The following is a 16,412-nucleotide window of genomic DNA, read 5'->3' on the forward strand; positions in this document are numbered from 1 at the left end:
ACCAATCATAGCATACAGAAAGTCGGACGAAGTCGAAGTTCCAGACAGCTACTTTTTAACTTTGACCCTAACTTATGTATGTATTCTTGTGGTGGGAGCGAACCTGAACCCATCTTCAGAGGAAGCCATAAGCTGAAGCGGGATCGACATCAATAAACTCTTTTAAACTTTGTAAAGCAGAGTATAATCAGCTCCTAAGTTATATTGCTCTAACATTAGAGGTTTTGTTATTTGCGAAATAAATTTTACCCTATTTAAATTACACTTTTCTAGTGCTGAGCATTATTTATTTGGCATATCATGCTTAACTTTTTTTCTTAATTTTGTGGGCATTTACCTTTTTATCAGTTTCTAACCTGCCCAAGTTGTCAAAGGCTATACAGCTTTTTGATCAAATAAAGGGCGTTAGGTGGGCCATTCGTGGCGGCAGGCCAGGCCTCATCGAAATAAATAATTATTTTATTTTTGTGAGCATAGCTTTCTACATTCTGGCCAAATTCAATTAGTGCACAGCCTGAAAGTGTGGCCCACGCAAGCACATACACGCCCCATCGGCCCGGCTCTCGACACTTTTGTGAGTGCCTCAGCAAAGGCTTTAATTGAATTTGCGGCATGCCACTAGCTGAAGTGCTTTAAAATGCCATGTATTTGGCATCTCGTATATGGCTCAAAAAAGGTACACAAAACGGGCCAACTTCTGTGCCAATTTGGCTAACAAAAGGCAGCTGCAAATAAACAGAAGACTTATTAGAGCAGCACAAATTGGACCTGGTCCTGTTGATTGCCAATGCCAAAACCGTTTATATTTGTGCACACATAGAGACTCGTACTCACGTTTGCTTATTCCGTTCCGTATTTCGTTGGAGCCGTGTATTTAAGTTGCTTTAGCATGCAGAGCGGCGCCAGTGGATGTCTCAAGCCCCTTCGGCTTGTTTCTGAGATGTTTATGTGTGTAAGTGATATTTATTTGCACATTGCTGGCGCCAGAGTCTGACACACTCGAAACACACACACACCCACGCAGACACAGTTTGACTGTCGCGTTGTCGTCTTTTTGGTAACGTTTATTAAATGTCCGACAATGCGTGGGTGTGCTTACATTTGGTACCGCCACGTTCCATGTCCAAAAACAAACTGAAAGCGTACATTCAGACACTTGTCGGGCGATGCCATTAGCCGGGAGTACGCGCAGGCGCTTGAGAGGGCGAAAGAGCGGCTCAATGGGGGGAGGGGGGCAGGGGAGGGGGAGGTGATGCTGCTGGGCGCCCAATTTGAAGCTGAGCGATTGTGGCAACAGCAATTGCAATAGCCGGAACTATACAAGCAGTCAACAAGCTATAATTGCTGTCGTTTTTTTCCGCAATACTCTGTAAATTTTGTTGAGTGCATGTAACCGAAAGTCAAAGCAAGCAAATGCTTAAGCATTTATATGCTGGGTATCTACTAGTCATGTACATCCGCACATTTGATATGTGCACTTTTTGCTTACTTGTTTTGGCCAAACTCTTAACGGCTTGTTACATTGGCCAGGCATTTATCGCATGTATTTGCCGTTGCGTTCCTGTTGGCGTGGCCAGGAAGGAAATCCCTTCATAGCAAATTGTTGTTACACTTATCTAGCTTTTGAGCCTGGCAATTACACACAATTTAATTTCATTTTCTCTTCCATTCAATTCACACATTTGTTTAAAAACAATGCAATCGAATAAACAATTGAAAAGGCTGCGCTGGACAGTTAATTAAATCGACACAAATTCAACTATTTCGGCTGCCTAGGGTCAATTGAAAAAGATGAACATATAAATGTTTGCTTTAAAGCAAATAAAAAATTGACTATTTTGCGGCATTTTCATTTTATCTGCTGAATGCATGTAAATTTATATTGCTTTCAGCTTAAACAAAAGAAAACGTCTAGAGTATTTAAAACAATATTTACTTGCTGCTGGCGCACATTCGATATAGCTCATAAATTAAATAAAAGTAACAATAAATAATAATAAAAACCGAAGATGCGCTTTTCTCTTTATTTTTTAAGAGTGCCCAACTTGAAAATACTTACATATAGCTTATATTACTATTGCTAAATGTATATATTTTTTTTTATAATTTTTTGTTTATAAATATGTGCATCTAGCTAATCTAAACTTTTACTTAATCTATTCTTTATTTCTTTGTGGTAATTATAGAGTGCACCAATAGCAACAATTCCATTGGCACCTGTGCAGGTGTGTGTTTGTGTGTGTGTGTCTCTGTATATACATATCTTGCCATTGTTTATTTAATGTGCACTTGAGAGGACTGCACAAATACAATAATTTTGTTTGTGCAATGACAAACGCGCCGCACAGTCGCTGTTATTTATTTTCCATTGCGTATACGTAGTGTGTGCCGCAGACAATTGTACAATTGAAATGCCAATCATTAGAGTTGGCACAGACGGCATTTCAATGGCGAATGTGCTCTAAACTCAAATATAACACCATTTCATGTGAGTTGCGGCAGCTGGTGCGGCGCGATTTAACGTAAACAATTTGCAGCCCGACGTCTGCAAATGTTTGACGTCCCGTGGGTGTCATTGTTTTTAATATCGTTGCATAAATATCATAAATATGCTTTTGTCAAGCGATTGCATTTATAGACGTTTTATTTCTTTCTGCGAGTGTGTTTGCGTGTGTGTGTGTGTGTGAGAGAGAGAGTGTGTGTGTGCTTATATTTGTGTATTTGTTGACTTGGTCATTAGTTGACATTGAGCCAAGCAGCGCAAAGGTCGACACGCCTCATTTAATTGCGTGCCAAAACAAAAACTATAAAAAATTTTCTATAGCAACTGAAACCTTTGACTTGGCCCACATTGTGTTGTTTTAAGCGTTAACAAGCTTTTGTGACCCCCTAGAATAAGGAATAATATATCATTCAAGCAACCTTTTGTATTAAAGACCAAGAAAAAGATTCAACGTTCTCCAATTTTTTTTTTTGAATAGGTTCTTGACATATTAGTTTTCATTCTCTTACATTTAAGGAAACGCCTATTACTATCTTCGGAGTACAGAGTATCTTCCCGTCTTGCTAACTCGTCCAGTTAACTTTTGTCTGCTCAGTTGTTTTGCATTATTTGTCGACTGGGCGCACACTAAATCCGACAATAATAACGCACGATACATTAATGCTCACCACAGACATCGACAGGACACGAGTTGCGCTCAAAAGGACATCCTCAAAAGGGTAACCATAGTTAGGACCAAAATATGTCGACCACGTCTCTATACTCATTTGGGTCCCGTATGGGGCACTCGCATGGCTTCGCTGTTGCCTCGGTGTCCTTATTGTGTGTCGAGCAGGTGGAGGCAATGCCACGGGCACCGGGCTGGAAAGCATTGCAACTCAGTTGGGTTTGCTTCGAGCCTTTGAAGTTGTCGTCAGGCGAACCAACCTGTTGACTGGAACAGCTAACGAGAGTGATTGCAAGGCAAAATGTGAAGAGTAACAGCAGCTGAAAAGGAGCATATTAAAATTATAGAAATATAGAATTATAAAAAAAGCGATAGAGTACGGATAACTTCGGCATGTCGAATATTTAATACCCTTGTAGATATTTTCCTTACAGTTTTGCAGATATGTGAGAAGGGTGAAGCCCGTAAACTTACTAATTCATGCCAGGTCGAGATATCTAGGCAAACAAAAAAGTTTTCCATATACTTGTTGACCGATTTTTCCTATGACAGCTATATAATATAGTTGTCCGATTCGGCCGGTTCCAACGTAAATACTCCCTGCAAGAGAAACTTGGAACTATGCAAAGTTTCAAAATGATGACAGACAGACGAATGCTGACATAGAAAATATATGCTTTATGCGGTCGGAGATTTCTCCGTCTAGCGTTGCACATTTCATGACAAAATTATAGTACCCCCTACAAGGGTATGAGAACTCGCAAATATGAACACGAGACAGAAATTACGTTAATGGCGACAACGGCAAGGACAACGCGAACTGTCAGGATGTTAAGGATGTGAGTGAAGTCACATCGTGTGCACTTTGATGGCTGCCACTGTCATTGTCACATAACTTGGGCTCAAGTGTGGCACACATGAGCATCATCAATTGCACAAAGAGCCAAGCACCAGGCCAGGCCAGGCCAACGACGCGAGCGAAGCACATTAGAAACAAAGACGTCAGAAATAGTGGGAATTTATGTTAAATTTTTAATGAAATCCACCGCACGAACAGGAATTGAAGCGAGTGCCTGCACTCGCATCCTGCTCAAGCCGGGTCCTCGAACTATAATCATTAGAGCTTGTTTAAAGACGCATATTCATGGCGGCATAATATCGTCGGAGGGTGGGCGGAGGCAAAACGTTGTGATTTCTTTGACATTTCAAATTAAATATGCAAATGTGCGCTGGGCGTTGGGCCTTGGGCGTCGGTAAATGGCGCCAACAACGGTTGCCGTTTTGTTGATGTATCCTTTGCTCGACTGAATATGATTTTCCTTTTTTTCTTTAATTTTTTTTATCGATTTTGGCTGCGACTGTTGACTAGAAACCGACACTGGCAAACTCGCTGAGAGTCTCCAGGCGCAAAAGTGAAATAATGAAAATATTTCCAAGTGAAGCTATATTATATAAATATGCGTAGGTATTATTGATGGCAATATAATATGCTATCTCTATAGGAAAGCGATGTTTTATAACAAAATTAATGAGGCAATTTTACGTTGGCAAAGTTAATGTGCTTTGACAGCAACTGTGCTTGGGCCGTGCTATAAATATTTATGGCGACACAAAAAAAAAAAACAAAATCATTTTAAATTCAACCAATATGAAGCGCATTTTATATTATATCATATACTATAAACATCTATTTCATCCCCGAGCGAAAATATAATTTATCTTAACTGCAAACATAAATCCCATTTCCAACTAGCTTGTTGAATTATAAGCAAATCTTAATATTATGTATATTATATAATATTATATTGAGAATTGTGATGCAATCCCTTTTTATCCCATTTTTAACTAAATTGGATAACATTTAAATATTTTTTTTTTGTTAATTTCTATTAAGTGGATGGCAAATGTAATTAAAAACCGAACCCCATACCGCTGTATGAAGATTTTAGATGCGGGTAGTCTTACTGTCGTCCAATCGTTTTGGCAAAAAACCTTGCCGTTTGTTTAAGTCGCCTTAAAGGTCGGGCAGGGAGTAGTCCTCTTGCGAGCAGGGAACGGTGTCTCAGCAATCTTTCGCTGTATCTGCTTGTGTGCCTTCCAATCTGTTCCTCGACTGTATGCAGTTTGAGGTCTTTATGGACGTACGTACCAGGGACAGTTCGTTATCTGACGTAGTACCCGATTCTGCAATACCTGTATACGTTTATAATTGGATTTGGCTGCGATCCCCCAAATCTGCACTCCATAAAGCCATATTGGCAAAATACAGTGCACGTATACAGCTCTTTTGCATCTAAGCGGCAAGGTGCTTCTTTTAGTGTTGAGCCACCGCAGTTGGATTATGTGGAATTTATTTATTAATGGTCGACCAAAATGAGTGTCTTCTTAATCATACGTCAAATTCTCAAAATTTAATGCTAAAAGCCTTATTAAAAATACACAATTTTTTAATAGCATCACCGACCGATGGAGGTGTTTTATTCGCCCGTTAGGCCAGCTATGCAACTTTTCACAGCCAATTTTGCCAGTGACGTTATTAGAGCCTACAGCTAAGAAGGAAGGTGTTAGTAGTAGTAGAATAGTGTTCTTAAGGAAACATTGAAAAAAGCAGAATTTACTATATTATTTAAGAAATTACAATAAATAGAAAAAAAAAAGATAGAAAAAAAAAGAATAAAGTAAAGAAATTTATACTAGATATATAGAGTGTTAAATAGATAGGATAAAGAGATAGTAATGGGAAATCACCGACCCGGAGAGGGAAATTTTATAGCCTTTCCGGCAAAGCTATGCCCCTGCTCATAGCTGGGAATGGTCAGTAAGTTCCCGTAGGTATCCTAAAATCCACGATTTTATAAGGGGGAGAGAAAGTTCGGTGGAAAAAACGTGATACGAAGTATTGTAATTTTTGCATTACACGTGAAAAGAATTGTGCGTAGCGTAAACTGTTGTGGATAGGAATAAGGGGCGATAGTTCCTGAAAGATCTGGAAGGATCAGAAAATTGAAGACGCCCTAACAGACAAGAAGAATCTATGTCGCCGACAATCAACTTATGTAGAAAGACAACATCGTCCTACGGTTGGTTAAGGACGGAAGATCAAGAAAAAGAAGCTGTAAAGCGGTAAGAAGTAGGATTGCAACCGAAGATTGCGGTCCAAATTTAAACCTCGTAAGGCAAAAGGCAGAAATTGCTTCTGAACAGATTCAACACGATACTGGCTATTGTTATATTATGGAGACCAGGTGCAAGAGCAAGATTATTCAAGGATAGGGCGAAGAAGAAAGATGTAGTGTAGGAGTTTGGTTATGTAAGGATCGTTAAACTCTGTATACCAACGCTTAATGAATCCGAGTACACCTTTGGCCTCATTAACGATGGTAGCTCTATGAAGATTGAATCAAAGTTTAGAATCAAAAAGAACGCCTAAATCCTTAACTGTTAGTATACTTTCCAATGGAGTATTGTCGATTATATAACTGACAAGATGAGGTGTAGTACAATTGAAGTTCAAATCATCTTGTAGACGAGAGTGATGTAGGGGATTAGTGTATGATAGAATAAGCTTCACATCGTCCGCATAAGTAAGTACATGGGCATGTGATATAACCGAGGGGAAATCATTTATAAAAAGAGTAAAGAGTTAAGGTCCAAAATGACTGCCGTGAGGAACACCAGATTTAGTTTAAAGCTGACATATTGACGAGGGAACTCGTTGAAAGGCAGCAGCCAAACGGTAAGCTTACCAAAGTCCTTGTAAAAGTAAATGAAGGATTTGTTTTATCATGCGAAAAATACACTCTGTCTAGTTGCAACATACTGCAAACAGTTACACAATTCGTCAAATAGCCCAGGGCGACTGACTGGTTAAAGAGAACGCGGCTGGCACGGCTCACACATATTCCGTTTAAAACTATTTTTAAAGTCTACGCTTAAGCACAGAAAGCCAAACATTTAATACCCTTGGATATGTGCTTTATCTCCATTTCCGACGGACTGTTCCTGTGTCAACCATTTGGAATAACTGTCCGTTCTGGCCAACTGACCTGCAACAAAAAGACGGACCACAGGGCCAAGTTCTATGTAGACGGTTTTAAAAAAATAAGTGACGAGTTATTATTTAAGCAGCAACTATACCAGACTGACGGCACATTTCGTGACCCCTCTCCAGGGGTAGAAAAATAAAAGAACTTTAGATTACTATCAACTAAAACGTCATTTTCATGAAAACAATAAGCCCTGTCAATAGTGGCTCTTAGCTTACTACCAGACATTTTTCCGTACAAACACTTAAGCCTTGCATTTAATAAAATGTTATAGAGGGTATCAAATTTTGTCATGAAATGTGTAACGCATAGAAGGAGAAATCTCCCTCCTCATATATCAGCGTTCGTCTGTCTAAACGTTTTTGTTTATCAAGACTTGACCAAGTTTAGTTTAACAACAATGCACTTTCATATCCTATCGACATCGGACAACCACACCATATAGCTGCCATAGGAAAGATCGGTCGAAAGTAGGTCCTTTCCATGTTTTTCAAGATATCTAGACCAATCCCGACATTTATGAGTTAAACTAGGCTGCTTGAATATGAGCCAAATCTTACTATATTATATAGTTCACTGGAAAGAATGGGTAGAAAAATGAGTTTTTGTGTGGCAATCAATATGCTGTTGTTCAAGATATTTTCATCAGCCTCAGCTTTTACGAGGCATCACTCTTTCCACAAGGCAACTGTCAACAAGGGTATTAAATCATCGGCGTGCCAAACATATCGTTTTTTTAATATTATGCAAAAGACTCTGGAGATTATTTAGTGCACAACATTTTGCAAGTGTGTAGGGACTTCTTTTGAGTTAAATATAGCAAACGTTGACCTGCTGCAGTTATTTTAACATATTGCCAGACATTTTTCCCGACAAAAAGACTTTAAACGTGCTATTATTTTTTTTAATATTATGCAAAAGACTCTGGAGAACGTTAAGTGCACAACAGTATTGCAAGCAAATGTTGACCCGCTGCAGCTAGTTTAATTTATTTTTAAAGAGTAGTTTAAACAACTTTAATTTCAATATGCTGCAACTAACGCATTTATTAAATTATCCAAAAAGAGTAGTACAAAAAGAACTTAAACAAAATTTGTTTTCACCTAATTACATAGTTGAGTTAACTTAATCAGGAAATTAGTTTTGCATCTTTTTAAGAATTTTGCTTTATGCTAACAAACAAATTAATTGTTCTCTGAATGGGCAGTTGCAATTAACTAAGAGAAAGTACATTAGTTAGCTGGGCCTTAGGCTCCGGCGCCTGTATATTACGGCTGATCCAGCCAGATTTTATACAAATATTTATAATAGTTAACAATTACTAATTCATACGAAATTAGGCAATGAAAGCTAAATTATAAATATTAATTTTGTTGTTGCTGCTGTTGTTGTATTGACTTTCATGTTTATGGACAGGCAGAAATATTAATCAAGGCAGCTTTTATTTTGTTTGTGGTTTGTTGATTGGTTCATTGCTATACAAAAAAAACATATCCAGTAAATTAAAATTACGTACGTACAAAATATTCCTTTTACAAACTAATATCAAAGTTTTGTTATCAACAGTTTAATTTGTGACCGTCGCATGCAGCATGCGCGTGCCTTGCTCTCTCTCTATATAGCACTATACAGTTAATACATTGTACATATATTATTTGTATATTTCATATAGCTGTTGCATGTTGTAAGTATTTAACTATTTGCTGTCTGTGTTTGTGTGGTTGCTGCTTCGATTGTTACGTTATGGCTATAAACTTCAATTTCCATTAAATTTTTATATTATTTTCTTCTTTATTTTTTACAATATTAATTGCTGTCTGTGGCTTCAGCTAACTTACATGCAATCAATGACTGTATTTTTTATCACAATTCCATTTAATAATTTCCATATTTGTTATCAATTCGCTGTAAATTGAAAACACCGCCCACTGTCAGGAGTGGCACGAGTTTTATGTGGGTTGCAATGCTATTGCCAACTAGTTTACAATAAATAATGAAACTTTTTATGAATGTTAATCAGGCTTTCGGTTGGACAGTTAGAAACTTCATGCTCTATACATATATATGTACATAATAATATAGGGATATTAGGTTGAAACTCAAAATGTTGGCTAGCAAATCATAAATATAAAAGTAAATCCATTTGCAAATTACAATAAAGATGTCAAATTTGACCTATGACCGAATCGTTATTGTTGCTCTTGCAATCTGCTGTGGCAACTGTCGCTGCATCCGTGGCAGCTGGGGTGGTTGGAACTGTTGCTACTGACGGCTTGCCTGCATTTAACTTTGCCTTCACTTTAAGCAGCAGGGCTTCAAAGGAATCCTCCTGCTGTGGGGCAGCTGGCGCTGCCTTAGGAAACACATACGAATGGTAGTTGTTGATGCCCGCATTGTCTGTAAGTTGTGTAATGTATTTATAATTAAATGTAACTTAATAGTCAAATACATTAACTAGATATCAACTCACCTAAATCTGCATAGGAGGCGCGACAGAATGCGCGTCGTCCGCCAAAGCTAATGTCATACATGTTTATTTGCGCATCTCTGGCACTTGTGTCGATTGCCGTGAAGGCGTCCTGCGCACGTTCAAAGGTCACAAAGCCGTACTTCATGCTGTTCGATTTTAGAGTTGAATTAGTATCAGATATTAACTTTTCGTTATTCTGATAACTCACCCATTCTCCTTGTAGTGTATGGTTATTTGTTTGATGCTGCCATAGGGCAAAAATTTGCGACGTAACAACTCCTTGGTGGTATCCGGCTCAATGCGGCCCACATAAACAATGCGACGCTCCTCAACAGCTGGCTGTGATACATTACGATCGACATAGCCACGTCTGTTGTTGTTATTGTTGCCATACCGCGTAGCTGATGTGGAGCGCGAACGCGAGCGCCTATGCGGACTGCGACTTCGCTCACGGTCGCTGTATTCTGATCCCGAGGTAGAGCAATTGTCCCGTGTCTGATTTTTGGAACGCCGCTTGTTGTAGCTAGTGCGGCGTTGTCGCTGCTGGCGTTCGTATTTGCCCGCCTCCGAGTAGGACGAGGAACTGACCGAGCTCCGATGGCGTCGTGTGCTGCGCGAAGAGTAGCCGCCACCACCAATACTGCTGCCACAGGCCGGCGTCGCGTCAGAGTGACGCAAACGTTCAATTGAATTTGAATTAGAACGTGAACGATATGAAGCGAGGCTGCTACAAGTTGAAGACGAGGATGAGCTGCAACTCGAGTCATTCGAAGCGGAATCAGCGGTGCGACGTTTACGATAGGCACGACGAGTTCGCTCACGCGATTGTCTCGTCGTGGGCAAGGTCAACAATGGAAATTCGGGTTGCAGTTCAGTTTGTGTGCCCATGCTGGCCATGGGCTTACGTGTGCGATTCTTGGGCAGATGCATAATGACCATATCCTCGCCATGCTGTGCATTCTGATCTACTGTCGTCGTCGCTTTTGCTATCCGTGTAGTCAGCGCTTCGCAATTCGTTTGCTTGACGACTTCACTCTGTATACTGGCTATCAGCGAGTTGGTCATGTCCTTGCCCGCCTCGCTCCCATTGGAGATGTTGTACAACAGCACAGACGATTTTAACAGTGAGCGCGATGAGGGTGTTGTTGTCCTATTGTCCCTGAGCGCAACGCTTGCCTGATGCGGCGGTATCGTAATATCCGTGTTGCAGCTAACCGAAACAATAATAATCTCTTCATAGTCCGCCTGCATCTTACTGTTGGTCACGACCTGTGCAGTTTGTGCTGGCTCCACCTCCGGTTCAGTCTCCATGCAGTATGTGTCCTTAACAATATCCTTGAGAGGCGGCAATTTCGTCACCCTTGGCACCTTGGCCGTCACCCGCGAATCGATAATCTTTAGCTGCTGTGCTCGTTTCATCTCCAGCATGCGTAGAACTTTGTTCTTGGCCACAGTTATGGGATCTGTGGCAACTGCCACCTGGCTCGGCGGACACTTCAGACTGTTCACAATGCTGCTGATGGCTGCTTTATGCGGCGACTTTTGTGCCTTTTGAACAAGTGTTGGTGACATCACTTTGCAAGGCTCCACTTTTGTTTGCTTGGCAGGCGCGGAAGCCGACGCTGACGACTGTTTGGTGGGTACAACTGCACCACAGCGCCGCTGTTTGTACTCCTCTAGATTGAGCTTGCGTTTGGGCGCAGGCGTTGCTGCCACAGCGCTGAGCGAGGCAGTCGCCGCATCACGTTCATGCTTTAGCAGCGCCAAATTCTTGCCGCCCAGACCAAGACCCGTATTAATTGGTTGCGACTCCGTGGGCCTCGTCAATGGCTGCTGTCTGCAAGTTGGGGATTTGGTAGCCTCTTGAGTTTTCTTAGTCGAAACTTTGGACTTGCTGGTCGTGACTGCGCCTGCTGCCTTGGCGCCCACTTTGCGCTTTAGAAAGTCACATTGTTTTTTGTTGGGCACCAGGCAAATGTTGTGGCTGGCCTTTGGCTTCGCTTTGACAGCGGCTGCTTGTGAAATTGGTGCTGTCACTGCCGCTACTGCTGCAGGAGGAACTACAACGCTCGCTGCCTTGGCTGCGTTTTGATTGTGAACTGATGCTGCCTTGTGCTATGTGGAGACATCATTTGAAGAATGATTAACATGCTTCAAAATGTTTATTGTACACCTTTTTGTACTCACCTCAGCGGTAACTGAACGCTTGGCCTGCTTAGGACACCAGGATGGATCGGCCTTTACATTGTCCACATAGCACAAATCATCTGTGGCGGCGGGCTCTTCAATTTGTTTGGCCACCCACAAAGACTCATCCACATCGATCACATCGACGGTCTCTACATCGATAATTGAGTCCGAGTCATAATCGGAATCACGACTCTTGGATGATATAATCACAGGCTTCGGGAGCACTGCGACTGGCCTCTCAGCTGCAATTACTTGTGGTTTCTTGGGTTCGACTAAAGCTGTTTGTAAATTAATAGGAGTTGCTGCGTCTACCATGGGTTTTACATGGTGGGCATTCTTCGTAGACAGTGCATTTAAATTATCGGCAAAATCATCTTTTGTGATAAATTCAGCCAAATCAAAATTATTCACATCAATATTCAGTCCCAGAGCATCCGATTCAGAGCAGAGAGTGTTTGTGCTAAGTGTGCGTTGTTTGCGCTCCTCCTGCAAGGGAAATGCTTCAACAGGCAGCAGGCGTTCATCAATCTCATCGTAATCGCTGGAGTGTGACTCATAATCCCCTATTGAAGAGCTGTCGGTGCGTGTGCGAAATGTGGAATTGCTGCACTGGCTCAGTATATCGTCGTCCTCCGGCTCTCGGGCGGCGTCCTCGTCATCAGAATCAATCAACGCGCTGAGCTGACGCTGCTGCTCAAAAGCCGCCTCGGCCTCGCAGTCTGTGATGGCCCTATAGACCTGACCATTGAGCCCGTTTGCATCGTCGCTTAGCTCTTGCTCCACAAAGTCGCTATAGATGAGCTGCGGTCGAAAACAGGTTAATTAGAGTGATTCTATAAAATGAATATTCCAGACATTACCAAGTTTTTTCTATGCTGCAGCTGCTCCTCGGCCTCATTTGGACTGAGCAGCGTTTCATCTGTGGGCGCAATAGGCAGAATGCCATTCAGCGTGTCCGTAAGTTGCAAACTGTTTATGGATTATAAGATAAACATGAGTAAATGTGGTATTTATTTGTAAAGCAAGCACATACTCATCATTGGCTGACCAGAAACTAGGCTCTGGATCATATTTGACAAAGTTCCCCTCGTAATGATCCTCGTGAAACACATTTAGCATACGTGAATCCATAATAGGTGAGTTCATAAAAGTAGGTCTGCAATTGTAAGTGAGAAAAACTGTAATTTTTTGTAAAATAGTAGAACTTACACTGTAATAATTCAACTTTTTAGTTAATAAAAAGCAAGAATTCAAAAAGCAAGTAGGCCTGGTATTTAATATCCCTTAGCATATAATAGCTGAAAATCTGTGAGTTTGTTCGACCAACGTCAAGAGCGCAGCAGACAACAAGTATTTATAGCGCAGTCGATTTTTCAAGCAATATATCCAAATTTTTTTTAAAATTTATTTTAAAAAAGAGTGTAATGCCCAAAAAGGTAATTACTCGACGTCAGCGCAAGGCGGCAGAGGCAAAGCGCCAATCCGAGAAAAATGCGCGTATTTCGCCGGAGGCTCAGAATGGAAATGGAAATGTTGTTCCGCTGGCGACAAACACGCTGGATATCAAACCGTCATGCAGTGGTGTCAAGCCGGAGCCTAAAATCGCCGGCAAACAGCCATCTGCAAAACCAACCAGCTCAAAGACCACCCAATCGCAGCAGCCAGCAGCAGAGGGAGCAGAACTAAATCCAGAGGGCAAGACGACAGTGACAATTATCGTTAAGGACAAGACCACACAGTCGGATAAGAAAGTATTCGATTTGCTCGTCGATGAGAATATTCAGAAGCAGGTTGCCAACGGAGCAGAGGGCGCCATGCCGCCACCACCACCGCCCAATGAGCAGGGCTCGTTCAGCAAGTCCTTAACCCGACGTGCGGTTGCAACATTTACCAAAATTCAGAAGCTCTCGAAAGTTTTCAACAAAAAGATGAATTACAAAACTCCACCAGCTAAAGTGGCCGAACCAATGAATTTATCAAGCGCTCAACTGGATGAGACCGTGAAGACTGCTCTCAGTGGGCCCCCGGGCAGCGATAATAAAGCAAACAAAACCTGTAGCTGCGAGTTCTGCAAAGTGGTATTAAATCAGCTCTTGGCGGGCAAGAAACGCGCAAATGAGAAGAAAGTCTGCAAGAATGCCAACAGGCGTCTCCCACCCAACCATCTGCGCTCCTTATCGCCTGGACGAAATAATATTATCAATAATAATAATACCACTAATGATAATAACCCAATAGGGCTGCCAGTGGAGGCCAAATTTGAAGATGACAGCAAAACCACGCAGCCACCTTCGGTAGCGACTCGGCGGCGCATAATCCAAATGCTGGAGAAAAAGGAGAAGCTGCTGGAGAAGGATGTGCTCAAGAAAATAAAACAACTCAACAAGCAGAACTCCAAAATTAAGGCAACGGAACAGCTAATAAAGAAAAACGAGGCAAAGCAACAAAAAAATAAGCCAAGCATTGCAAATAAGACCACAGGACAAATTGCATCAACCAAACTAACAAAATCCGCGCAATTGGTTGCCACAACCAAGACAACACAAAAATGTGATACCTTTGCAGAAATGCAAGCTAACACAGGAATGAAGGTAAGGGCAAACGAAGGACCAAAATTTTCAAAGCCTCCGAACAAACCCAAACAGTCAGCCAAAGTGGCTGACATATCGACTGCCATCCAGCAGCTCTCAGTGGCACCTGTAGATGCACCTCCACCCAAAATTATAGGAAATACTGGTTACTTTATCTTGACCGGCAACGAAGAGCAATTGTCCTCGCAGCTCAACAGTTTGGCAGCTAGAAACGTGCAGGTCCAGAATTATTTGGTGCTGGAGCCGGGCGTGACTGATAAATTGGAACAACAGCTGGAGCAGCTGGAGAAAAATCACGAGCAGCTGATGCAACGCATGAGGACTAAGCACGATATGATAGCCACCCGTCGCCAAAGACACTCAAAGGAACCAAACAAATATACTTAAATTTAATTAAATTTATGACGATGTACGCAATTGTATGTTACCAATGGTTACAGTGCAGATATATGTTGCTTAATATGTCAACCACAAACCAAAATACACACGAAAACTTCCAAATTTTTACATATGTATGACAAACTGAAATTAAACTTCTATTTTGGTAATTTTTAAGGGTAGCCACTCTGCGCCTGGTATAATAAGTAAATAATTGAATTGTGACTGAGAAGGGTCCACTCAAAAGACGTCCGTATCCGTTGTATCCACGTGCATGTAATTTCGAAATCGATAACATTTTCATTTAGGCGCGCATACGACAACAAGTTGGCAACGCTGAAAATGCACCAAATAGTAGCACAAAAAGGAATGGCAAAAAGCAGCGTGGCACGTTTTTAGCAAGCAACATGCTGTTGTTTCTACCCTTCGAGATGCCGCAATTCAAATGCCGCATCCCCATGTTTATATTTGTTTTTAAAGTATTTTATATCTTAAAAATGGACACAATTTATAAGTTTAGTGATCACATTTAAGGGGAATTCATAAATCATTTTTGAGCAAACCGACTAGCATCAGAGAAAACAATAACAACAAACACCGCACACACACATACATACATAGGCAAATACAGCACGCACGCACACACACAACGCTAATGGCACGACCACGTGTGTGTGAGTGCCGCCGCCGCACCATGTGCTTTTGCTTTTAAAATATTTGTATTCGACTGTGTAGGTGCACGCATATGTATGCTGATGCTCAACAACAATCTATTCGATATTCGTTAAACTTTACTATCACATTTCAGACACTCACTACACTCAAGCGTTTTGTTTAGAAAGCTGTTTTCATGATAAATAAGTGGCAGGAGATGGCAGACGACGAAATGCGAGCCCTCTACATCGCTAGCAGTTCCAAGCGAATTTTTTTTTGTTTAAGCTCTAATATCATTTGCACTTGCTGGCGGCAGGAGCACCTGTCCATGTTTGATTTTCAACACTAATAGTATATTACCTTTAAAGGATGCTGTATTACCCTATGTTGTAATTGATAGGTAAATCAATGTTTTTAAATTGTCTTGAATTATTTGTTGCCGTTGTCTGTTTGTCTGCTTTAACCTCACATGTTGAGCGCCGCGTCTGCAACGCCAACGCACACACTATTTCAATTATTTAAATTGATTAAGATTGAAGACTTTGTTGCTGCTTTTGTTTATTATTTAAGTTTAAATTAATTAGCAAACACTACACAGTTTTTATAGGATTTTTATCTAATAACTTTACGAATCACATTGCTGAAATGTGTTCACGTGGACGCGAACCGCGGGGAATAATTTTATTTGAAGAATGTGACCGTTGTCTCTGTTTTTCTTTACAGCTGTTTCTCAGACAGCGACCTGTTCAATAACATCAACTGAACTGCTATTAACAGCGACTGTAAAAAAAGGGGAAAACTGCCGTTATAAGTTAACAGATTTTTTTTTTATTTTTGTTGCAGTCTGTTTCAAAATGGCATTAATGTAAAGGTGATTTAAAACATGCTCCAATTTTAATTTGCGAGCAATTCA

The 16,412-nt window shown here is 41.0% G+C and overlaps 3 protein-coding genes across 3 annotated transcripts in view; 1 reads left to right on the forward strand and 2 right to left on the reverse strand.

Annotated features, from left to right (window-relative positions):
• The window catches only part of LOC135438527 (serine/threonine-protein kinase 32A), a 33,300-nt gene extending 32,314 nt beyond the window's left edge, over positions 1-986 (reverse strand). The window contains exon 1 of the mRNA XM_064696868.1: positions 835-986. The gene's annotated coding sequence lies outside the window, so the exon portion shown is untranslated. The remainder of the gene's footprint in view (positions 1-834) is intronic.
• Positions 987-8,639: 7,653 nt separating this feature from the next.
• Positions 8,640-16,176, reverse strand: srl (spargel). Its single transcript, XM_064696493.1, has 7 exons — positions 15,860-16,176; positions 12,910-13,032; positions 12,737-12,845; positions 11,874-12,677; positions 9,895-11,801; positions 9,687-9,832; positions 8,640-9,613 (listed from the first exon to the last, which is right to left on the reverse strand). The coding sequence occupies exons 2-7, from the start codon at positions 13,020-13,022 to the stop codon at positions 9,381-9,383; spliced, it is 3,312 nt and encodes a 1,103-aa protein (XP_064552563.1). The 5' UTR covers positions 13,023-13,032; positions 15,860-16,176; the 3' UTR covers positions 8,640-9,380.
• LOC135438250 (uncharacterized) lies at positions 13,179-15,015 on the forward strand. Its single transcript, XM_064696494.1, has one exon. The coding sequence runs from the start codon at positions 13,301-13,303 to the stop codon at positions 14,852-14,854; it is 1,554 nt and encodes a 517-aa protein (XP_064552564.1). The 5' UTR covers positions 13,179-13,300; the 3' UTR covers positions 14,855-15,015.
• Positions 16,177-16,412: the final 236 nt, after the last annotated feature.

This window comes from Drosophila montana, unplaced genomic scaffold (assembly GCF_035044405.1).
Source record: "Drosophila montana isolate Dmon_TW-CO22-7 unplaced genomic scaffold, ASM3504440v1 contig_3848_1, whole genome shotgun sequence".
NCBI lineage: Eukaryota > Metazoa > Arthropoda > Insecta > Diptera > Drosophilidae > Drosophila > Drosophila montana.